Raw genomic sequence first — 25,782 nt, 5'->3', positions numbered from 1 at the left:
AATAGAAAGTCAGTAGCCTGAAAACGCACCCACTGTATAAATGACTAGGAGCTCCCAATTGCTCAGATTTGGGAGAGGGAGAACTATGATTAGGTCAATGTGCCTTAGGACTCCAGTGGGAGAAAAGTTGTACCAAGGATGGGTAAGATAATGTAGTAGATGACATGACCCCTATTTCTAGAAAGTGAGATGGTCACTTTTGAGACGTTCAGCCAACTCTGGTGATAAGAACATGGTATTACTCAGTGAATACCTTTTCTCATAAAATACCAAATAGCAATGTAGGAGCGGGGGAAAAAAACAAAAACCAGAAAAAACACCTCTACTGAAAATCATCTATGTCCTGTAAGTATGACCAACACTTTTGATAAGTACCTGGTACCAGGAAGCTGGAAAACACCATTCCCAGGGACAGTTATTTTCTACCCATCACAACCCGTAGGCCAGAAGGATGTCAGCTACTGAATGTGTCTTGTAGAGGCCAAATCTCTTCTGGCAACAAAGGGATTATTCCGTGCTGGTAGCAGAGCTGTTATTTTAGCAAGCAAAACATGCACAAGGGCTAAATATGCTGCAATTACTTTTATGAGAAGTCTACTTTAAAATTATCTCTGGCCTCACAGCACCTTTTCGGCACGGTCTATTTCTATGCTCACTTGGGGGATGTCTGCTTACAGCGGCTTGCCATAGGCACAGCTTGTACAGAGAACACTCGAGCCAAGTGAAACACAGCGGTAGAAAGCAGCAGCAGGAAGAGCCCTGTGGGCTGTCTCAGTCCCCAGCATTTCTGACTTTGTCTCACAGAGGTCCTTGAAGAGGGCTACCAGAGAAACTGGCTACCAGAGAAACTGGGAAGAGACCACAGTGAGAAGGAAACTTCTAGCTGAACTTTCTAACAATTTTGACCAAACACAAAGTTTCCTGGACAGAACTCGGGTGAGGGACTAAAGCAGTTGTGCAGACATAGCACAAACTGTGGCAGGTAGCAGGTGTGAAACCTGAAGGCCCTGTTTCCTTTCTTAGCCGGGAGGCTGGTAGCCTGGGGCAAGTTCTCAACCCTGCTCCTCCACTGCCTAGAAACAAACTCTGTGCTGTTGGCAGAGACAGACGGAGTGAGACCAGCCCTTTGGGCTACATGGGAGCTGGGTGAGGCCTGTAACTGCTGGCTTTGTCCCACTTCCCTGGCGACCTGCACGACAGAGCAGAGCAGCCCTAATCCCCTGGGGAACATAAGTCCATTGGCCTGAGAACCACACCCCCATTCCCAACATCAGCTATAGCAAGACCCGCCCAAGGAGAGTGTCTGAGCTCAGACACGCCTACCCCGCCGCCACCTAATGGTCTTTTTCTACCCACCCTGGTAGCCGAAGACAAAGGACATAATCTCTTGGAAGCTCTAGGGTCCTGCCCACCACTGATCCTCCCTATACTACTGCAGCTTATGCTCTCTTAAAAGTGCTGCCTCCTGGCCGGAGACCAACCAACACAAAACTAGTGCAATAAACAAAACTACAACTAAGGACCCTCACAGAGTTCATCCATTTCACTTCCCTGCCACCTCCATCAGAGCAGGTGCTGGTATCCATGGCTGAGAGACCTGAGACATCATAGGACTCTGTGCAGGCACTACCCAGTACCAGCCCAGAGCCCAGTAACTCTGCTGGGTGACTAGATACAGAAGAGAAATAACAATTACTGCAGTTTGGCTCTCAGGAAGCCACACATATAGGGCAACGGGGAGAGCACTACATCAAGAGAGCACCCCATGGGCAGCAGCCCTTGGGCCCCAGGTCTTTCCTCTACCATAGTCTACCAAATGAGAAGCAACCAGTAAAACAATTCTGGTAATATTTCAAAACAAGTTTCTTTAACACCCCAGAAGATCACACTAGCTCACCAGCAATTGATCCAAACCAAAAAGAAATCCCTGAATTGCCAGAAAAAGAATTCAGAAGGTCAGTTACTAAGCTAGTCAAGGAGGCATCAGAGAAAGGTGAACTCCAATTTAATTAAATCAAAAAAAGACACAGGGTATGAAGGGAAAAATCTTCAGTGAAATAGATAGCAAAAACAGAAATTTCTGGAAATGAAGGACACACTTAGAGAAATGCAAAATACACTGGAAAGTCTCAGCAATAGAAGTGAACAAGCAGAAGAAAGAATTTCAGAACTCGAACATCAGATTTTTGAATTAACCCAATCAAACAAAGACAAAGAAAAAAGAATTTAAAAGAATGAACAAAGCCTCCAAGAAGCTTGGGATTATATTAAACAACCAAACCTAAGAATAATTGGTGTTCCTGAAGAAGAGAAATCTAAAAGTTTGGAAGACATATTTGAGGGAATAAACAAAGAAAACTTCCCTAGCCTTGCTAGAGAGCTAGACATCTGAATACAAGAAGCTCAAAGAACACCTGGGAAATTCACCACAGAAAGATCATCCTAGGCACATAGTCATCAGGTTATCAAAAGTCAAGACAAAGGAAAGAATCTTAAGAGCTGTAAGGCAAAAGCACCAGGTAACCTATAAAGGAAAACATACCAGATTAACAGCAGATTCCTCAGCAGAAACCCTACAAGCTAGAAGAAATTGAGGCCCTACCTTCAGCCTCCTTAAACAAAAGAATTATCAGCCAAGAATTTTGTGTCCAGTGAAACTAAGGTTCATAAATCAAGGAGAGATATAGTCTTTTTCAGACAAACAAATGCTGAGAGAATTCACCACTACCAACCTGGCACTACAGGAACTGCTAAAAGGAGCTCTAAATATTGAAACAAACCCTTGAAATACACCAAAAGAGAACCTCCTTAAAGCATAAATCTCACAGGACCTATAAAACAAAAGCACAATTAAAAAAAAAAAAAAAAGCGTATTCAGGCAACAAATAGCACAATGAATACAATAGTACCTCACATCTCAATACTAATGTTGAATGTAAATGACCTAAATGCTCCACTTAAAAGATAGAGAATGGCAGAATGGGTAAGAAGTCACCAGCCAAGTATCTGCTGTTCTGAAGAGACTCACCTAACAAATAGGACTCATATAAATCTATCGTAAAGGGGTGGAAAAAGGTATTCCATGAAAAGGGACACCAAAGTAAGCAGAAGTAGTTATTCTTTTTGTTTGTTTTGTCTTTTTGAGACAGAGTCTCACTCTGTTGCCCAGGCTGGAGTGCAACGGTGCAATCTTGGCTCACTGCAACCTCCACCTCCCAGGTTCAAGCGATTCTTGTGCCTCAGCCTCCTGAGCAGCTGGGATTACAGGTGAAGGCCTGTCTTATAGAGGAGTAGCTGTTCTTATATCAGACAGAACAAACTTTAAAGAAACAGAAGTTTAAAAAGACAAAGAGGGACATTATGTAGTGATAAAAGGACTTGTCCAACAGGAAAATATCACAATCATATATATATACACACACACACACATATACACACATGTACATATATATGTGTACAGATGGATTCACAAATGAATTCTATCAGACATTCAAAGAACTGGTATCAATTCTATCAACACTATTTCACAAGATAGAGAAAGAAGGAATCCTCCCTAAATCATTCTGTGAAGCCAGTATCACCCTAATACCAAAACCAGGAAAGGACATAACAAAAAAGAGAAAACTATAGACCAACATGTTTGATGAATATAGATGCAAAAATCCATAACAAAATACTAGCTAACCAAATCCAACAGCATATCAAAAAGATAGTCCACCATGATCAAATGGGTTTCATACTAGAGTGGTTTAACATACACAAGTCATTAATGTGATACACCACAGAGAATTAAAAACAAAAAATCACATGATCATCTCAACAGACATGGAAAAAGCACTTGACAAAATCCAGCATCCCTTTATGATTAAACCCTCAGCAAAATCGGCATAGAAGGGACATACCTTAAGGTAATGAAAACCATCTATACTGAATGGAAAAAACTTGAAAGCATTTCCCCTGAGAACTGCAGCAAGACAAGGATGCCCACTTTTATTTAACATAGTACTGGAAGTCCTAGCCAGAGCAATCAGACAAGAAAAAGAAATAAAGGCATCCAAATCGATAAAGAGGAGTCAAACTGTCACTGTTTGCTGATGATATAATCATATACCTAGAAAACCCTAAGGACTCCTCCAAAAAGCTGCTAGAACTGATAAATGAATTTAGCAAAGTTTCAGGATACAAAATTAATGTAAACAAATCAGTAGCTCTGCTATCCACCAACAACGACCAAGCTTAGAATCAAATCAATAACTCAACCCCTTCTATAATAGCTGCAAAAAAACAAAAAACAACTCAGGAATACACCTAACCAAGGAGGTGAAAGACCTCTACAAGGAAAACTACAAAACACTGCTGAAAGAAATCATGGATGACACAAGTGGAAACACATCGCATGCCATGGATGGGTAGAATCAATATTGTGAAAATGACCATACTGCCAAAAGCAATCTACAAATTTAATGCAATTCCCACCAAAATACCACCGCCATTCTTCACTGAACTAGAAAAAACAATAAAATTATTTTTTATTTTATATTTTATCCTAAAATTCATACGGAACCAAAAAAGAGTCCGCATAGCCAAAACAAGACTAAGCGAAAAGAATAAATCTAGAAGCATCACATTACCTGACTTCAAACCATAAGGCCATAGTCACCCAAACAGCATGGTACTGGTATAAAAATAGCACACAGACCAGTGGAACAGAATAGAGAACCCAAAAATAAACCCAAATACTTACAATTGATCTCTGACAAAGCAAACGAAAACATAAAATGGGGAAAGGACACCCTATTCAACAAATGCTGCTGGGATAATTGGCAAGCCAAATGTAGATGAATAAAACTGAATCCTTATCTTTCACCTTATACACAAATCAACTCAAGATGGATCAAATACTTAAATCTAAGACCTGAAACCATAAAAATTCTAGAAGATAGCATTGGAAAAACCTTTCTAGACATTAGCTTACGCAAAGAGTTCATGACCAAGAACCAAAAAGCAAATGCAACAAAACCAAAGACAGATGGGGCTTAATTAAACTAAAAAGCTTCTGCACAGCAAAAGAAATAATCAGCATGATAAACAGACAACCCATAGAGTGGGATAAAATTTTTGCACTCTATACATCTGACAAAGGACTAACACCCAGAATCTACAAGGAACTCAAACAAACCAGCAAGAAAATAATAATCCCATCAAAAATTGGGCTAAGGACATAAATAGACAATTCTCAAAAGATATACCAAAGTCCAACAAACATATGAAAAACTGCTCAAGATCACTAATGATTAAGGAAATGCAAATCAAAACTACAATGTGATACCACCTTACTCCTGCAAGAATGGCCATAATTTAAAAATAAAAAAACAGCAGATGTTGGCATGGATGTGGTGAAAAGGGAACACTCTTACACTGCTGGTGGGAATGTAAACTGGTACAACCACTATGGAAAACTGTGGAGATTCCTTAAAGAACTATTTGATCCAGCAATCTCATTACTGGGTACCTACCCAGAGGAAAAGAAGTCATTATATGAAAAAGTCACTTGTACACACGTTTATAGCAGTACAATTCACAAGTGCAAAAAATGGAACCAGCTCAAATGCCCATCAATGAATGAGTGGATAAAGAAAATGTAGTATATATACCATGGAATACTACTGTGCCATAAAAAGGAATGAAATAATGGCATTTGCAGCAACCTGGATGGAATTGGAGACCATCATTCTATTTTAAGTAACTCACAAATGGAAAACCAAATATGGTATGTCCTCACTGTTAAATGTGAGCTAAGCTATGAGGATGCAAAGACATAAGAATGACACAATTAACTTTGGGGACTTGGGGGAAAGGGTGGGAAGGAGGGTGAGAAATAAAAGCCCATACATTGGGTATAGTGTACACTGCTCAGGTGATGGATACACCAAAATCTCAGAAATCATCTAAAGAACTTATTCATGTAACCCAACACCTACTGTTCTCAAAAACCTACTGAAATAAAAACATGACAAAACATATTAAAAGCAAAGAGAACACTCTGAAGGACCCCAGGAGGAGGTTAGATTCTAGTTGACCCAGAAGATGGGACTGAAGATTGAGGTGGGGGCAGGAGAAAAGAGTGAGATCCTTCATTTCCCTTTCCTCCCAGTGTCCTTTTATTTTTTAAAAAACTTTTATTTAGGTTCAGGGGTATATGTACAAGTTTGTTATAGAGGTAAACTCATGTCATGAAATGAAAGATCATTTTCTCACCCAGGTATTAATATTCAGCCTAGTATCCCTTAGTTATTTTACCTGATCCTCTCTCTCCTCCCACCCTTTACCCCCAGGTAGGCCCCAGTGTGTGTTGTTCCCTTCTTGTCCATGTATTCTCGTCATTTAGCTCCCACTTATAAGTGAGAACATGAAGTATTTGTTTTTCTGTCTCTGTGTTAGTTTGCTAAGGATAATGGCCTCCAGCTCCATTCGTGTTCCTGCAAAGGACACGATCTCATTCTTTTTCATGGCTGCATAGTATTCTGTGGTGTATATGTACTACGTTTTCTTTATCCAGTGTACCACTGAAGGGCATTTAGGTTGATTCCATGTCTTTGGTATTGTGAACGGCACTGCAATGAGCATTACTGTCCCTTCTTAGTTAAGGGTTTTTAAAAAAAAAACCCTGCATATGAAGAGGGTACACTGAGCAAATTGACTAATGAAACTCAAATCTCTCATTTCCTGTCCTTAAAAAAAAACATTTTAAAATATACTGAAATATCTTCAAAGAAAACAAACAAGCCTTGGCCCCCAACAAAGTCCCACATGTTTCTTGCACTTCTTAAGCTATGGCATGTAGCACTGGGTGGGGACAAAGCTGTGAATGAAAATGGCTGGCTGAGATGCAGTGCTGAGATGCAGGTGCTGAGTATGGCACTTACCTTCTGCCCTGGGAAGATCCACGTGAACTCCACCTCCACGTCGGGCTCCCCTAGGACAGTGCAGAGCACACTGACGTCATCCCCACTTTTCACTTTGTTTGAAGAGGCCAAGATGGTTGTTGAGGGAGGGCCACTGGGAACTGGAAGCAAGCAGGGGACAGGGAGAATGAGACCCTGAGCGTAGCCTCAAAAACAAACCTACACATGCATTCTTTTCTATGGAGACAGATGGACTTTTTGGCCTTTCTCACAACTTCCCGTCCAGCGCCAAGACAGTGTGAGCCCACCACTTGGGGCTTCCTTTGAAGCCACCTTTACCTGTTGACCTTAGTGGTCTGGAAGGGGATTGGCACCATGACTCCCAGGACAGCCTCCAAACCTATGATTAGGTGAGGAGGCTCAGAGGTCCATCAGGGGTCATGTGAAGAGGATAAAGAGCTGAGGGGGAACAAGTCCTTAGGGAAGAAGCAGGTAGGAAGTACTGGGTGGTGGCGTCCACAGGGGTGGAAGGGAGCAGATAAGTGTGTGACTGTCTATCCGCAGAAAAGGAGGAGAAAATATAAATATACAGATGTGAAAGATGTTTGGGCACAACTGCTACCTGGGTTTACAGTGCCTTTGCCTCATCGTGTTTCAGAAACAAATTTCTTCATTTATGGGGAATTCACTCAATAAGCTGTCTATTTATTTAGAAATGGTGTCTCTGCACTTCCCAAAAGAAGACATTTATGCAGCAAACAGACACATGAACAAATGCTCATCATCACTGGCCATCAGAGAAATGCAATCAAAACCACAATGAGATACCATCTCACACCATTTAGAATGGCGATCATTAAACAGTCAGGAAACAACAGGTACTGGAGAGGATGTAGAGAAATCGGAACACTTTTACACTGTTGGTGGGACTGTAAACTAGTTCAACCATTGTGGAAGACAGTGTGGCGATTCCTCAAGGATCTAGAACTGAAATACTCTTTGACCCAGCCATCCCATTACTGGGTATATACCGAAAGGATTATAAATCATGCTACTATAAAGACACATGCACACATATGTTTATTGTGGCACTATTCACAATAGCAAAGACTTGGAACCAACCCAAATGTCCATCAATGACAGACAGGTTAAAGAAAATGTGGCACATATACACCATGGAATACTATGCAGCCATAAAAAAGGATGAGTTCATGTCCTTTGTAGGGACGTAGATGAAGCTGGAAACCATCATTCTCAGCAAACTATCGCAAGGACAGAAAACCAAACACCGCATGTTTTCACTCATAGGTGGGAGTTGAACAATGAGAACACTTGGACACAGGGTGGGGAACATCACACACCAGGGCCTGTCGTGGGGTGGGGGGTGGGGAGGGATAGCATTAGGAGACATACCTAATGTAAATGACGAGTTAATAGGTGCAGCACACCAACATGGCACATGTATACATATGTAACAAACCTGCACGTTGTGCACATGTACCCTAGAACTTAAAGTATAATAATAATTAAAAAAAAGAAAGAAAGAAAGAAAGAAACGGGGTCTGTCACCCAGGCTGGAGTGCAGTGGCGTGATCTCAGCTCACTGCAAGCTCTGCCTCCCAGGTTCACACCATTCTCCTGCCTCAGCCTCCCAAGTAGCTGGGAGTACAGGAACCTGCCAACAGTGGTGCAACCTTAGCTCTCTGCAGCCTCGAACTCCTGCATCCTGGAGGAAAACTCAAGCCATCCTCCCATTTTAGCCTTCTGAGTAGGTAGGATTACAGGTATGAGCCACTGCACCTGGCTAATTTTTCAAGTTTTTTGGTCTATGTTGCCCAGGCTGATCTCCAACTCATAGCCTCAAGCAATCCTCATGCCCTGGCCTCCCATAGTGCTGGGATTACAGGTGTGTCAATGAGCAATTTTGATGGTAGCCTTGAGCGAGGTTGTGCGCTAGCAGGTGGGCCTAGACCAGGGAGGGAGATGGACCTGATCTCTGAGCCCCTGGAACCTGTATTCTAGCAGACGGGCCAGACACTGAGTGAGTCATTATATGCTTAGTTTAAAATGCTGTGTTAAAAGCTATGAAGCAGAAGCCCAGTGTACTCCAAAAGGCCAGAATAGAACAGTCTGAGAGCCAGGAAGGGTTTCCTTGAGGAAGTACTGTTTGAACTACAATCTCAAGACTGAGCTTCAAAGACATGGACAGGAGAAGCAGGGAGGCACCAGCAGGCTGGGAATGCTCATGGGCGTGGCCCTGGGTGAGAGGTGGTGGCAGAGTGAGGAGGGCTGGGGAGTGAAGAGGAGGGAGGAGTGAGACCTGGATGGGGAGGAGGACAGAGGTGAGTCCATGCCAGGCCATTCAGGCCACACAGAGGATTTGGACTTTGGTTCTGGGAGAAGTGGGAACCTACTGAATAGTTTAATTAAAATCAGGGGTCAGGCGCAGTGGCTCACTCCTGTAATCCCACCACTTTGGGAGGCCAAGGTGAGCAGATCACCTGAGGTCAGGAGTTTGAGACCAGCCTGGCCAACATGGTGAAACCCCATCTCAATTAAAAATACAAAATTAGCTGGGCGTGCTGGCGCATGCCTATAATCCCAGATACTGAGGGTGAGACAGGAGAATCGCCTGAGCCCAGGTGGTAGAGGTTGCAGTGAGCTGAGATCATACCATTGCACTCCAGTCTGGGCAACAGAGCTAGATTTTGTCTTTAAAAAAAAAAAGCAACTGCAGTGTGGAAAACAGAGTGGAGAAAGAAAAGGTGGACATAGGGGAGATAGATGAGAAGGTATTCACGTAAGACCAGGGCAGAGACAATGCTAGCTTGATCCCTTTTTTGCAGTGAGGATGGAGAGAAACGGTAAGATTTGAAAGTGATTTAATGAAAGAAGTACAAAGTATTGGGAGGAGAAGGGAGATGAGCTTGACTTCCAGCCACAGGCCTGTCCCCTGGATGAAGGTAGTCCCGTCACGAAAGCAGAGGAGGAGGAAGAACCAGTCCAGGGAGGATGGCGCTGAGTCCAGGGATGGCACACAGAGGATGGAGGGTCCCGAAGCATCTCAGTGCACGCTCGAGATGGACCGCGGACACGTGGATCTGGTGCTTCCAGATCTGGCCACTTCCACCCACTTGGGAGTTCCCAGTGTACACATGTGAAGCAGGCTCAGGGAGAGAACAAGGAGTAGGAAAGAAGGGTGACTGGGGGAGCACCAGCATTTCAGAGTTGATAGATTGCTACGAGCTGACCAAGAAGAGTGAGAAAGCTCTAGGGGAGGTGGCGGAAGCTGGAAAAAATGGAGCCAGGCAGAGGCCGTTCCATGCAGGGGAGGCGGAATCCAGTGGGACGGGGACAGATTTTAACGGCATGGGGGTCCCAGAGTACCTTGGCAACAGCCATTTCGGTAGAAGTCAAGGGAGAAGGCCAGATGGGAGTGGGCAGAGGAGTGTGTGGGAGGAAAGGAAGTGGAAATGGGACATGGAGAGCTCTTTCATTCAGGGACTTGGCTCTAGTAGGCTCAGCACAGCACGCGGGGAGGTGAAGCAGGGCCGTCAGAGGGATTTGGTAACAGGGCGTGAGGGGCATGGCCTGCTGAATAAGCACCATGGCTGAGAACACGAGGCATGACAGAGCCCAGATTTTAACTTCAGAGAGCAGCTCACTCTTGGGGCTACTGATCCCCCGACAGGGCTGCCTGAGAAGCTCCACTGCAGGGGACGGACCCTGCCCACACACACCACTTGCCCCTGGTCAAGGTGAGAGTTCTTGGAGAGACTAAAGTCACCTGTGAGGGACTACAGTGCCTAAAGAGAAACGATTTCCCTTCCTCCCTTGCAAAGCTGGCAAGGGGCTGCTTCACTCCAGAAAGGTGAGGGAGGGGCCTCAGAGAACTGCTTGTCAAGGAAGGCGGGGGTGCCGTGGCCTTCTGCAACAGAACTGCTCCTAGCCTGCCCCTATGCCATCAGCCCGGGGCAAAAGAGCCCAGGACAAGATGGCAGGGTGGGGGACTTCCAGAAGGAAAGAGGGCCCAGACTGTGTCTCCACAGTATGTCCTGGTGGCCACCTGCTCTGGAGTCAGCTGATCAGATGAACACAGAGATGCCAGGACTCCAGGCTCTCTCAGTCATGCTGCACCTAGCAGCAAAGAAGTTCATACAAGCAGAGGCAGCCTCCAGCTGAGGGTCCAGGAGGAGGCGAGGCTGCATGGGACAGGGCCTAGGACACCAAAGGGGCTTGTGACAGGCGAGTCCCTATCACCTGTGACAAAGCACTGGAGTCACTATCTGGTCCCATCAGGCTCACAGACAGCAAGCCAGGTCAGCATTTATTACCAGGGGCAGCCAGCTCTTGGGCTCTGACCTCTGCCTCTTACTTCCCCTAACCTGGTGTCCCAGCAGGGAGGGGAGGGGAGTGGAGGGGACTGTGGCCTCTGGCTCAGAGCTGCTGGACTCAGCATGGAGCCTGCATGTGGAAGGAAGAGCAGAAAGCAGGCTTGGATCAGTTGTCAGGACTGAAGATTTTAAACAAACGGCCTTAGAAGCCAGAATGAGGCTGTCTTACTCACCCAGCGAGCCTCCTGGACGTCAAAGGGAAACTTGACACGACTAACACATCTCCCTACCCTCAGGAAAAGGGGGATTCAACACAGTGGAATGGCTGGCAGTTACCAGGGAAAAACGTATTTCATGTATAAACGCCCTGAAATGAAACTCCTCACTAAAATGGCCACATTAAAAGTAGTTCCAATTTTAACTGGGAGACTGATCATGTTTCAGATCTGTCAAGAGAAAGGGAGTAAGGCCAGTTGGAAGAGAATGAGGTGGGAATTTGAGGACTCCAAGTGTTCTGTGCACATTGGGGAAAGCAGAAGAAAGACGGAACAAAACGCAGAGGACACCAGGCAGGGTGGACAAGAGATGGGGAATTCGTGGCTATGCCCTCTACCCACCCATGGGAGTGTCCCAACAGCTCTTAACTCTGGGTACAGGTACGAGGAGAAGGTTAGCTGTGTTCATCCAGGATGGTTCTTTCCTGGACAGGAGAGGGGAGTACAGAGATGAGGGCGTGCAGGGCGTGGCTAGCGAGTAGAGATGTGCTGGGAGCCAGGATCTAAGCCTCGTGGGTGGGGAAGGCAGAAAGCCCTGGGGAACAGGGGGTGCAGGTGAGGATTGCGGTTGAGGGAGTCATTAAACACAGAATCCTGGGAAAGTACAAGCCTGTGTCACTGGAGCTGGGGTCAGCCCCGGTGATCGCTGTCACAGCGGTTGTGGTTGACATGTTCACATGGTGATGAGGGTGGGAATATCCGAGGTGGAGATGACGGGTCCATGAACCTGACCAGTGGGTTCCAAGTCGATATCAAAGTCACCCTAAAAATGGAGCGACAAGCAGGACCATGAACCAAGTGCCAAAATGTTCGATGCACTCAGGGGAGTGACAGGAAAGGAAACGAGAATGCTGGTGGAGCCCCCAAAGAGCAGAGGTTCCCAACAGAAGGGCAGAGAATGAGGGTTGGGAGGTGGGAATGGGTACAAGGATGCCAGCCTCGAGGTGGGAGCGAACGGTGTCCTTAGGAGACAGCAGATTCGGGTTAAGACCAAGAGGCTGGGAGGATGCTCTAAAGGAGTTTGAGGACTTAGAAGACCTGCTCATCAAACAGAGAGGCAGCACCAGAGTGAACGATGGAAGGATTTCACTGGAAGGGGGAAGAGGGGTTTTCGGTCAGAGTCATAGCAAGGAAGGAGAACATCCTAGAAGTGGTGGGGCAGAAGGGAAGCCTCTAAAAACAGCGTAAGTGGGCCGAGCATAGTGGCTCACACCTGGAATCTCGGCACTCTGGGAAGCTGAGATTGAAGGACTGTTTAAGCTCAGGAGTTTGAGACCAGCCCAGGCAAGGTAGGGAGACCTCTTCTGTATGAGACAAAAAAAAATCAGCAGGGCATGGTGGTGCATGCCTGTGGTTCCAGCTACTCAGGAGGCTAAGAAGGGAGGACCACTTGAGCCCAGGGCTTTAATGCTGCAGTAAGAAAATGGTTGTGCCACTGCATTCCAACCTGGTCAGCAAAAAGGGACACTGTTTGAGGAAAAAAGGAAAAAAAAAAAAACCTAAACCCAACAATAATGTAACAAAAGGCACCCATGGTGCTTCCTTATTCCATCTGCAGGCAGGGAACAGCAGTACCTGAAACTGACCAGCGGAGTGACTAGAATCTAGACAGGGGTGGCCGGGCTTACCTGCCACGTAGAGCAGCTGGTACTTGATGGAGATCTGAGATCTGCCCCCGGCCTCCGCCCTGCAGTAAACCACGCCCTGGTGCTCGGAATGAGGTTGCAGATACACAAAGCCCCGCTTCATGTCATAAACAATGTCCGTTCCATTGGCTGGGATCTCCTTGGCTGGGAATTCCCTGTGGAGCGTGACTTTGGCCGACAGCACGGTCACCCGACAAGGAACCACAGCCTGTCTGTCCGGGTTCAAGTAGACAACATCGAAGTAGCTGGGAGAAGGCACAAAGAGTTCTCCTTTCTCTGCAAAGGGAAGACACAGGCTTATTCACTCCAGAGAAGCAAAGTAAAAGCACCCTTAGGGATTCTGGCAACATCCTCCAAATACTGAATCCTTAGGAGTAGCAAAAGCTGGGGTTTCTTTTTTTATTTTAATGCTTTTCATTTTTTGGAAGAATGATTTTCCTTCCGGTCTCCTTAAAGAAAACAGAAAAGGTATCAGTTCAAGCCCAAATGAGGCCCACGGATCACAGCCATGAAGCAGCAAGGAACAAGATTTAAGTTAAGATTTAATAAATTAACCTTTAACAAGTTAAGGTTTAACAGGCCCAGCCTTACTTCTTATACTTTAATACATACTTTGAAGTAAGTGACGACACTACTTGCTTTAAAAATATATTTGCAATCTGGCCAGGCGTGGTGGCTCATGCCTGTAATCCTAGCACTTTGGGAGGCTGAGGCGGGTGGATCGCCTGAGCTCAGGAGTTCGAGACCAGCCTGGGCAACATGGTGAAACCCCATCTCTACTAGAAATACAAAAAAAAAAAAAAAAATTAGCTGAGTGTGGTGGCATGTGCCTGTAGTCCCAGGTACATGGGAGGCTGAGGCATGAGAATTGCTTGAACCCAGGAGGTGGCAGAGGTTGCAGTTAGCCGAGATCATGCTACTGTACTCTAGCCTGGGCAACAAAGTAAGATTGTGTCTCAAAAAAAAAAAAAAAAAAAAAAAAAATTGCAATCAGTAGCTTCCATCAAGAAAAAAATGTGCTAAAGTTCATTTTAATAATGATAGATTACATATGTCCCCTGCAAATGTATTTATATCCACTCATGTAGATGACACACATATTTCTTAAAGAAGACTAAGCCCATTGGATTTTAGATTTCCAGAAAAAATCAAGTTAATAAGCTGTAAACTACATCCAAATTACAGCAAATTCAGTATTTAGGAAAGCACTTATTAATGTGATTTTATGATTGTAAGTTTTAAACCCTTAGCAATTGTAAAACCTTGAAGCCATCTGCTGCTTGTGTGTGGAGAAATCAACCCCACGGCCATGGTCAGTAACTGCCAGCCAGGAAGCATTTCCCAGCACATCAGAGCTCCCCACACAGCCCAGAGGACCTGGTGCCTGCCAAAGTTAGTGGAGGGGAATGTTGTCGGTTTGAAGGAGGAACCCATCAGTCTCAGGTCTGCTCTCGGCTTGGCCAGCACCTGGCTAGGAATCTTCAACCAGTCTCTTACATCCCCTCATTTCCTCTGAAATTACTCTGCCTGGTTCTTTAAGCTCAGATGATGGCATGTTTATCTTACCGAAATGGGAGAAATGTGGACTGACTCTGTCCTTAGGACAGGCAAGAAACTCTGGACTGGGCTTTTGGGGGTAATTTTTGTTGGTGCTGGTGGCTTTTCTTTTTTGGAATGGTACATTAAATCCTTTGTTTTTCTGGATCATTCTGTGAGGGAATATTATAGTAATTGCAAAGGGAAATATTTGGAGCTAGTGATACCCTAATACGTATTACATCCTTTCTTGTGTTTTCCCCACAATGTTCCTGAAATAAATAATTTTTCTTGCCTTTCTCCCCAACTTGCCTTCTTTGTGTCAGAGTTAGATGGTGTTTTAGGTTGGGGGCAGAATTCCTGGACACATCACCGAACGGTTCATGAGCCAAGAGTTCTTGAGCTATAAGTACCAAGTTCACTAACATGGAGATCCTTCCTCTTGGCTCTTAAGACGAGGGAAGAGCATATCATGGCTCAGAGAGTCTCCGTGTTTTACATGGGTTTCCATCAGGCTGGGAGATCCGTGCTACTTTATGAGAAATTGGCTTTCAGGCTTAGGTAACGAGCACCTCTGTCAAAGTTGTGCCCAATGTTCATGTGTTCACACAGTCCATCTAGATGGCCTTGGAGGCATTACTTAATTTCCTCATGCTTCAGTGTCTACATTGTCAAGAGAAGAATCTGGAGTGGATAATATTAAAGATGTTTTCTTAGCAGTAACACTTTAGGATTGCATGATTGCAAGATTTAGAGGCAACTTTTGTTTTAAGAGTGTGTAGAATAATCTGAATCAATAAGCAAAGTCGTTAGTTGAATAAGTGAACCATGTAAATTTAAGAACATAAAAATATCATCCTTTTTTTTTTTTTTTTTTTTTTTTTTGAGACAGGGTCTCACTCTGTTGCCCAGGCTGGAGTGCAGTGACACAATCATGACTTACTGCAGTTTCAACATCCAGGGCTCAAGTGATCCTCCCACCTCAGCCTCTTGAGTAGCTGGGACTACAGGCATGTGCCACCATGCCTAATTTTTTATTGTTTAGTTTTTGTAGAGTCAGGGTCTCACTATGTTGCCCAGGCTGGTCTCAAACTGCTGAACTCAAGCAATCCTCCTGCCTTGGCCTCCCAAAGTGCTGAGATTACAGGGGTGAGCCAATGTGCCCAGCCTTACTTCTTATACTATAATACATACTTTGAAATAAGTGACCACACCAGTTGCTTTAAAAAATATATTTGCAGTTTGTAGCTTCCATCAACAACCAAAAATGTTGAAGTTAATTTTAATAATTATAGATTACATGTCCCCTGCAAATGTATTTGTTCACTAATCTAGATGACAAATTTATTACTTAAAGAAAACGAAGCACATGGGACTTTACATTTAAAAAAAAAAATTGGCCAGGCGTGGTGGCTCACACTTGTAATCTCAGCACTTTGGGAGGCCAAGGTGGGTGGATCATGAGGTCAGGAGATTGAGACCCTCCTGGACAACATGGTGAAACTCCGTCTCTACTAAAAATACAAAAATTAGCTGGGTGTGGTGGCACGTGCCTGTAATCCCAGTTCCTTGGGAGGCTGAGGCAGGAGTATCGCTTGAACCGGGAGAGTCGGAGGTTGCAGCGAGCTGAGACAGAGTCTCACAAAAAAATAAAAATAAAAAAAGTGAAGTTAACAAACTATACACTAAATCCAAATTATAGCAAATTCAGTATTTAGAAGAGTCTTTTTTTTGAGGCAGTCTCCCTCCATCACCCAGGCTGGAGTGTAGTGGTGCAATCTCGGCTCACTGTAACTTTGGCTCACTGCCTCCTGGGTATAAGCGATTCTTGTGCCTCAGCCTCCTGAGTAGCTGAAACTACAGGCGTGTGCCACCATATCCAGCTAATTTTTGTATTTTCAGTCGAGATAGGGTTTCACCATGTGGATCAGGCTGGTCTCAAACTCCTGACCTCAAGTGATCCACCTCCCTCAGCTTCCCAAAGTGCTGGGGGATTACAAACATGAGCCACTGTGCCCAGCCAGGAAAGTACTTATTAATGTAGTTTTCCTACATATAAAAATGAGAGCCCCAGCCTTTCACGATGAGAAAGCCCTGCCGCTGGTAATGTTCTCATCCTTGACCGGGGTGGGAGTTACATGTGCCTGTTTGGTTGACGACAATTTATTGAGCTGTATACTGAGAATTTGAATGTTTTTCTTTACATATGTTATACTCCAATAAAAAGTGAGAGAGAAGGGAGAAAAACCTTCCAAGAGCCTCCTGGATAAAGACGAAAGAGGAAATATATATGGCAATTGTTTATCACAGATGGCACACTAACAACAGTCAGTCCCCCAAAAGAAGCTTCAATCAAACTCTAGGAAACATACAAACATAATGAATGACAGACGCTTCTCCACATGGGTAGCCAGGAAACATATGTTCTGAAAGAATCCTGAGCCAGCAGTGGGAACCTCAGCTTCTGTAACTGCCCATCTTGATTTTTCAAACCCACTCATGCTTGAAAAGACAAACTGATAAACCCTACAGTGAAAATCCAACTGGACTCCTACCTTAGTGTTGAGAAATAAGAAAAAAAAAAAAGAGAGAGAAATAAGAACAAAAAACTCATTAGGTCACCTCCCTTTTTGATCAAAGTTTCTTGATAGTTGGAATAAATATATTTTAGCCTTTCTTTGGTTCCCAAAAGGAGTTCAGTAAATTAAAAAGAAAAAAAAAGGATCTGCCTCCAAAACTCAAAGTGAGCCCATAATTTTTTTCATAATTTTTTTTTTTGAGACAAAGTCTTGCTCTGTCGTCCATGTTGGAAGTGCAGTGGCACAATCTTGGCTCACCGCAACCACCGCCTCCCAGATTCAGGTGATTCTCCTGCCTCAGCCTCCTGAGTAACTGGGACTACAGGTGTGCACTACCACGCCCAGCTAGTTTTTGTATTTTTGTAGAGATGGCATCTCTCCATGTTGGCCAGGATGGTCTCGAACTCCTGACCTCAAGTGATCCACCCACCTCGGCCTCCCAAAGTGCTAGGATTACAGGTGTGAGCCACCATGGTTGGCCAAGACCCCATAACATTAATAGAACATTATGCCCAAGCTAAGCCTTCAGTTCAAAACCTCGGCTGATACTTTGGGAAGACACAACAGTACTAATTATGGCAAAGAATCTTCCTTCTGCAACTTGAAATGTGGAATCAGTAGTTGTCTGGAATAACAGACTTTTATTCATCTTAATTAGCTGCCTTTTCCACTGTTGCTTCACAGCATGATATAACACAAAGGGCACACAGACAGTCTTGTGTAGCGAGTTCCAAAATGAAGATCCAAAGAGAGTGCCTATGAACAATTATTAGCAATTCTCCTGACAACACCAGTTATGCTAGCTAGAATCTGGCTATCAGTCCATCTCTCACCTTGTCCTAGAAAAGGTTCAAGGCAGTAAAAACACTGGATCCTGGGTCAGAAAAAAAGGTTTCACTCCTTATTGTGCCACTACAAGTCCTGGAACATTGAGGCTCAGCATGAGCATTAGTACTTCTGGTATTTTGGAGATAATAAAATAGCTTTTGCTTATTTCCCAGGGATGTTGTGGAAATGAAATTGATGGAGGCAGGAGGCAGAGAAATCTCCTAAGCAGATGTGGGAGGGTCCTTAGAGAACCTCTGACCTACCAAGGTCTTTGTGCTCAGGAGTGTTGCCTAAACATGCCCCTATTGAAAAATTCCATCCCTTAACACACGTGCAGTAAGGGAAATAAATCAACGTGGAGTGACTCAGATTAAGGGCCTGCATGTACACTGAAAGGATGGGGTGGAGCCGCCAGGAATTCACGCCTTTTACAAACAGGGAACCCAGTCCTACCAGGGGAACATAGAAGCCCTTGTATTCAACCGTGTAGAGGGCAACCTGCAACCTGCTTTCAGGACCCCTCTTTTTGCTGAGAGCTTTCGCATACTAAATTCTACTCCACTCACTCTTTTAAGTGTCTATGTGCCTAAGTTTTCCTGGCATGAGACAAAAACTCAGATCTAGCTGAACTAAGGAGTAAAAAGTCTCCTTCAAAATGATATACATGTGCTTCCAGAACTGCAGCATACCCTACTAATACATCTTCTTGCCAGAGGGGAGTTATTTGGGCAGGAAAGGACAAATACATAAAATTGTACTAAAACATTCTTTGCTGGTCAGGTCATAACATCATTTGGGTCATAGGTCTAAGTCTACGTCTAGGCCTATTTAGGTCTAGGTCTGAAAGGTAGATGGATTCAGGACATAGAGAAGTCTCATGAAAGTCCCTGGCCAGGCACTAAGAAAGGATTCTGGTTTCACCTGAAATGTCTTGGACAACAATAGGACTGGGGTGGATTTGTAAGATTCCTGAAAGCTGTTACTGACCTCTGAACCTTGTTGGAGAACTTCATCCCCTAAACTTCAGAACTTAGAGAACGTTACAGAAGAAAGAGGCTGAGCAGTTATTCTGCACACCTGTTTCTCAAAATGCAAGCTCCACCTTCCAGAAACATACTTTGCACTGCAGAGTTCTCCACTCTGACTTGAACATTTTCAGGCAGTCCACTGAGGCTTAGGGACAGGGACTGGAGACACAAGAGCCACAATCTTTGGGAATCTTGCCTCTGAAATCCCAGCTCATAGTACTCCCAAGAACAAATGGGGCTGAGCACTGTGGTTCATGCCTGTAACTACAGCACTTTGGGAGACCAAAGCAGGAGGATAGCTTGAGCTCAGGAGTTTGAGACCAGCCTGGGCAACACAGTGAGACCTCATTTCTACGGAAAAATCAAAAAATAAAATAATAAAAATGACAAATGGGAGGAGGTCTTTAGCAAAGCATCTTATGGAGTTTCCAGAGAGGAGATGGTCATAGGTTCTGAGAACACAGTGATGAAAGTCAACAGCAGCACTGTCCAATAGAACTTTCTGTGATAAAGGGAATGTTCTCTCTCTGTGCTGTCTAGTATAATAGCCATTAGCTACGTGCCACAGTTGAGCACTTGAAACCTAGCAAGTGCACTGAGAAACTGTTTAGAATTTTATTTCATTTTGATTAATTTTCATTTAAATTTAAGTAGCCACATGTGTCTAGTGGTCACTGTATTGGCGAGTGCAGGGACAGACCCTGGAACCAAACGGTTTGTGTTGAAATCTTGTTACCACCACTTACTTGCTGTGTGACCTTAAGGACTTATTTAACCTCAACTTTCCCATCTGAAAAAAAAAAAAAAAAAAAAGAAATAATATTAGTATATGCCCTGAAGGGTTATGGTAAGACTTACGTGAAATAACTGATGTAAAGCATTTAGCCCAGAGCCTGGAAAACAAGAAGTGCTCTGATGTCATTATTTGCTATTCAGCATGCAGTAGGGAAACCTTCAGCTCTCAGCCAAGTCCGGAAGTTTGAAGAGTTCCATGAATGCACCAAGTATTTTACCTGTAAAAAAGATGTAGGTGGAGCCTGTTTTGGTCTCATCCTTCCTGCAGATGTAGCCGCTGCAGAGCTGCCCCCAGCAGCTGAATTCACCCGTGTCCGCCGAGGTGGAGTTGACCAGAGTCAACTGGCCGTAGCGCTCATTCTGCTTGACACTAGGAATAAAAGAGACATGAACTCAAAGGAGGTCAGACCTGGGCTGAGGCCCTCCAGCTGTCACACTTGGCTCCACGGTTCTCTGGGCAGACTTGCCCCAGTCTTTCTCCAATGTCACAAAGAATGTGTCTGGCTTGTCAAACACCCCTAGAATTTAAAGTATAATAATAAAAAATGATAATGAAAAAAAACTGAAAAAAAAAAAGAAATCAGGAAAAAAATGACATTTTTCCATTTTACAGTTCGTTCTGTAACAATTTGAGCAATATGATGGATTGTTCGGCTTTTCAGTATGATACAACAAGGTAAATATTTTTTGCAACAATTCAAAAAATTTTATTCATAACCATATTTCTGGATTTTACTACTTTTTTTCAGATTTTATGCAGTGATAAAATACACAGAAATGTTAATCGTGAAAATGCAATATTATACACTTGTCAAAACTCAAAGAATGAGCAATACAAGATGTGAACCCTAACTTAAACTATGGACTAGCTAATGATGATGTATCAATATTGGTACATCAGTTGTCAAAAATGTACCACATTAATGTAAGAAATTAATAATGGGAAAACTGTATGCAGGAGGGGAGGAGGTAAATGGGCACCCTGTATCTTTTTCTCCATTTCTCTGAAACTTAAAACCACCCTAAAAAACAAAATCTATCACTAAAAACTGCAATATTCTGTTTTAAGAAAATAAAATATGAACATTATTTTCACCATACATTGCTACATATTTTAATAAACCGATGTGTCACCACTTAAAAAAAAAAAAAAGAGAAAGAAAAAAACAACGTGTTTGGCAGTGGTTCACAGCTATAATCCCAGTGTTTTGAGAGGCCAAGATGGGAGGATAACTTGAGGCCAGGAGTTTGAAACCAACCTGGGCAACATAGCAAGACCCCATTTTTACAAAAATTAAACAATGAGCCTGGCATGATGGCTGACTCCTGTAGTCCTAGCTACTTGGTATGCTAAGGCAGGAGGATGGCTTGAGTACAAAAATTTGAGATTCCAGCGAGTCATGATCATACCACTGCACTCCAGCCTGGGTGACAGAGCAAGACCCTGTCTCTAAAAAATAAAGAGTATGTTTCTGATAAATGGGTGTGTGGGGGAAGCAGAGAGAAAAGCCTCTCCTCAAAGGAAATAATAAATGTCGAAGAGAATTCCTCTTCTTGGAGAATGTAATTGTCCTCAGACCTGCGGTTTCCTTAAGTAAAATCCTGGGTGCAGTAGCTACGCAGCCTCAGAAGCTCAGCCAGAAAGCCTTGGGCTGGTGTTTTGCTTTCAGTCTGTGTCTCATAAATTCGTTTCTAAGCAGTCAACATGAATGAAAGCACACAGCATTATCCAATACCCAAAATCCCTTTCATCGATAAAGGTAAGTCTCCGCATTAACTCTTGGAATCTTAGACACACTATATTACCATGTTAAAACCAAAAACTTTCTTTTAGGAAAAATATGCATTGGCTGATAAGATCCTGAGCCCCAAGTATGCATGCAGCCCACTTCTAATAAAGTATTTAAAGCCTTTGGGCATTTGGACTTTTCCTCTGACCTTACTCTATTATTTCTTCTCTTATTTTTCTTCCTTATCTTGTTGCATCGCAAATATATTTGCAACCCCCTTCAGTTTCTTTCTGAAATGAAGAGGGGCATATATATTTATTATTAAACACAAGCATTAGTCAGTTTCAATGGTAATTAATTCTATTATATTGTGGCAGAAATCCAGATGTATCAGATTTATCATCCCCACACTGGAGGTTCCCCTGAGGCCGAGAGACTCAGCATATGGGGGCGCCAAAATAAGCAGTTTTAATCTGGGGACTCATCTCAAATATCCAAATGCTTCACTCTTCTGAGATCCACATACTTTTATGATGTAGTTGAGATTCTCCAGTTTATCTTGCAGCAGTATCGATACGGTGACCAGTTTACATTTAGCATAGGGCAAAATGTCAGGTGAGTTGGTCCTGAACGCAGCCCTGTTCTGGTTCACTGCTGAATAGCTTGTTTTGTCCACCAGTTCTGCTAAGAGGTGCTTCTGTACTCCCACGCCATCAACTGCCTCCTTTATCCTGAACGGAAATCTCTCCTCCTTCAGGAAGCTTCTAATTAGCATCAACTCTCAGGAATCTCCCCACTTTTGCCTGACATAATTGACTTCCCTCTTCTCTACCCCTTGGATACCCCTGACTTCCTGTCACTACACTAGATGGCACAAGCTTTGACACAGGGACTGAACTGTATTTGCTTTATATTCTCTAAGCAACAAATCTGTGCAGAGTACACAGCAAGGACTCCCTAAACACAAGTGAATTGAGTTAAATCAGTGATGAAAAAGGAAAGAACCTGGAGAGGCAGGCATCCAGCTCCCTATTTTGCAGAGGGGGAAACTGAGTCTGAGACAGCAGAAATGGCTTCCCTGAAACCCACAGCTTGTGAACCACTTGTGAACAAGTCTTCCTTAAGTCAATTAGGTATGTTCTGAATGCCACTCATTAGATAAGAAAATATATACAAAGCCCTTCATGCAATGCCTGGTTCATTGTACTATCCCAATTATATCTTAACTACAGATGAGTAGTACTAATCATGAATATTACTATAGCCATGACAAATAGTACACATGCAGCATTGGGGACAGTTAGCACAGCCAAAAAAAAAAAAAAAAGGGTCAGGTGCGGTGGTTCATGCCTATAATCCCAACACTTTGGGAGGCTGAGGTAGGAGGATCGTTTGAGCTCAGGAGTTCACAACCAGCCTGGGCAACATAGTAAAACCCCATATCTACAAAAAATTAAACATTAGCCAGACATGGCAGTGTGCATGTAGTCCTAGCTACTCAGGAGGCTGATGTGGGAGGATCTCTTGAGTCCAAGAGGTTGAGGCTGCAGTGAGCCAGGATCCCACCACTGTACTCCAGCCTAAACAACAGAGCAAAACCCTGTCTTAAAAAAATAATAAGAAAATAAATAAATAAGTTTAAAAAAATCAATGCTAGTTTTAGTTTTAAGGATGAAGCTGGATTTCAGCACATTAAAAAAGTGGAAAAGGGAAGGGAAAATGGAGGCGGTTGTCTCCCCTCGTAGACAATATCTGGCCATGTTCCTGTAGAGCTCAGAATCAGGGTACAAAATCAGCAGGCAATCAATAAATTCAGTACGCATCTTCTCTGGGCCCAGCATTTGCTTGCACTGTAGTGCTAGAAAGTATTAGATGCCATTCGTACTGGGAAAGTAATTAGGCACGTAAAAAATTAACACTTAGGAATAACCCTACCATCAGCATGCAAACAAGCATGCTGTATCTTTAGTAGGTTTGGGGGTGGAAGGAAGGAAATGCACTGGAAAACAGTTCTGCATTTTTCCACCCCCTCTTCTAAGCAAACGATATAAAACAGGAAACAAATTATTTAGTAGGATTACAGTTCAAATGCCTGGATTTAGAATGTCCATTTCTACCAATGGTATCTCATCGTCCAGGCAGCAGGCTATGCAAGGGCTTGGAAGTGACCGAAGGCCTCTGGAGGCTGAGTCCATGTCATGAAAGGGAGACAAGGATTCCTTGAGCCCTTCAGAGCCACTGTATAGAGACACTTCATCAAAGACCCTTCCTTTCTGTGTAATCATTGAACACCGCCCCCAGGGATGGAGGAAGTGGAGAACGGGGAGTTTAAGTGGAGCAAAAAGAAGGTGTCATGACCAAGTGCCAGGAAAAAAGTGTTCTAAGAGAAGCAGAATTCAGATTAACAGGAAGCAGCTCTGAACATGCCAACACATCAGCTTGACTCTGGCCTTTTCTTTCCAAACTAGGAGTTCTAGCCCTGACCCACAGAGATCTCAGTGATGGCCAAGTCCATGTTTCAAAGTGAATGTGTTCAAATGTTAAGATCCTGTGTATGCATACGTGTGTGTATGTCTTCTAACACGCTCTCCCGGCCTTCACACACACAGAGTCTTGCTCTCATCAGTGGAGGCCTGAAGCTTCCTGCATTTAGCCCAGGCTGCTCTCTCCTGGGGGTGGTCTAAGTCGTGAGATGGTGTAGAGGACGGAGCTGACAGCCCTCAGATACAGTGACCGGTGCATCTTACCTGGGGCAGTGGCCAGGTAATAGAAGTGGGGTTCATTACCTGTCCGCCCCCGCCAAGACTCTGCAAGCCAAGGGCAGAGGGTGAGCCCTGCGTTACAAGATAATGATTCATTGGTCTTATACCCATACATACTTAATGAGTACAAAATAAATGGCAGGTGCTGGAGAGGACAGGAGGGATGCAATGATGTCTAGAGAGGTCCCTGCTCTCGAGTTCTCCGATACAACATGTCATGAGAACTCCGAGGAGAGTAACCAGCAAGACCCTCTAGGCCTAAAGGGTCTTGGTAGAAAGGACGGATGTCAACATGCACAAATCAAGGACACACATTCCGAGGGAAGGAGATCTCCAGAGAGAAGAAAAAAGGCAGGTTTGTGCAGAACAAAGAGATGTTTTTCTGGACCACAAGTTGGCTGAAGACCATGGTCAAAGGCATACAATCATGGACTTGGGCCGGGCGCGGTGGCTCATGCCTGTAATCCCATCACTTCGGGAGGCCAAGGTGACTGGATCATGAGGTCAAGAGATCGAGACCATCCTGGCCAACATGGTGCAACCCCATCTCTACTGAAAATACAATAATTAGCTGGGCGCGGTGGTGCATGCCTATAGTCGCAGCTACTGGGGAGGCTGAGGCAGGACAATCACTTGAACCTGGGAGGTGGAGGTTGCCGTGAGCCGAGATTGTGCCTCTGCACTCCGGCCTGGTGACAGAGCAAGGCTCCGTCTCAAAAATAAATAAATAATAAATAATCACAATAATAAAACAAAATCATGGACTTTGGAACCCTACTGGCCAGATTCAAATCCCGGCTCCACCGTGACCTTCAGAGTCCTTAGCTACAGCTCGTCTTCCACAATCTGGCTTCACCTACTCTTCAGACTTGCAGTAACAACAATGAGAGCGAATGCTTATTGAGTGCAGGCATGGTGCCAAGCTCTGTAAACAAGTTCAGGACTTAGAACAGCATCTGCCACAGAGAAGTGCTCAATACATCCTACTTACTTACTTATTTACTTATTTATTTATTTATTTATTTAGAGATAGGGTCTTGCTCTGTTGCCCAGGCTTTGAGTACAGTGGTGCAATCATTGCTCACTACAGCCTCAAACTCCTGGGCTTAAGGGAGCCTCCCACCTTGGCCTCCTGAGTAGCTGGGACTACAGGCATGTGCCACCACATCCGGCTAATGTTTTAGATTTTTTTTGTAGAGACAGGGTCTTGCTGTGTTGCCCAGGCTAGTCTTAAATTCCCAAGCAATCTCCCACCACAGCCTCCCAAAGTGCTGGGATTACAGGCATGAGCCGCCACGCCCAGACTCAATACATTTTAGAAACTGTCATTGTGGTCCCCCTGGTTCTTACAGCCACAGTAACTT

The 25,782-nt window shown here is 44.1% G+C and overlaps 1 protein-coding gene across 1 annotated transcript in view; it reads right to left on the bottom strand.

Annotated features, from left to right (window-relative positions):
• The window catches only part of PDGFRL (platelet derived growth factor receptor like), a 66,507-nt gene that overhangs the window by 886 nt on the left and 39,839 nt on the right, over positions 1 to 25,782 (bottom strand). Inside the window, exons 3-5 of the mRNA XM_007961748.3 lie at positions 20,145 to 20,296; positions 13,143 to 13,436; positions 6,927 to 7,066 (exon numbers count right to left, since the gene is read on the bottom strand). Of these exons, the coding sequence (XP_007959939.3) occupies positions 6,927 to 7,066; positions 13,143 to 13,436; positions 20,145 to 20,296 (586 nt within the window). The remainder of the gene's footprint in view (positions 1 to 6,926; positions 7,067 to 13,142; positions 13,437 to 20,144; positions 20,297 to 25,782) is intronic.

Source organism: Chlorocebus sabaeus, chromosome 8 (genome assembly GCF_047675955.1).
Source record: "Chlorocebus sabaeus isolate Y175 chromosome 8, mChlSab1.0.hap1, whole genome shotgun sequence".
In the NCBI taxonomy this organism is placed as follows: Eukaryota; Metazoa; Chordata; class Mammalia; order Primates; family Cercopithecidae; genus Chlorocebus; species Chlorocebus sabaeus.
Note: the sequence above shows the minus strand (reverse complement) of the source record. Positions and strands in the feature narration are given on the sequence as shown.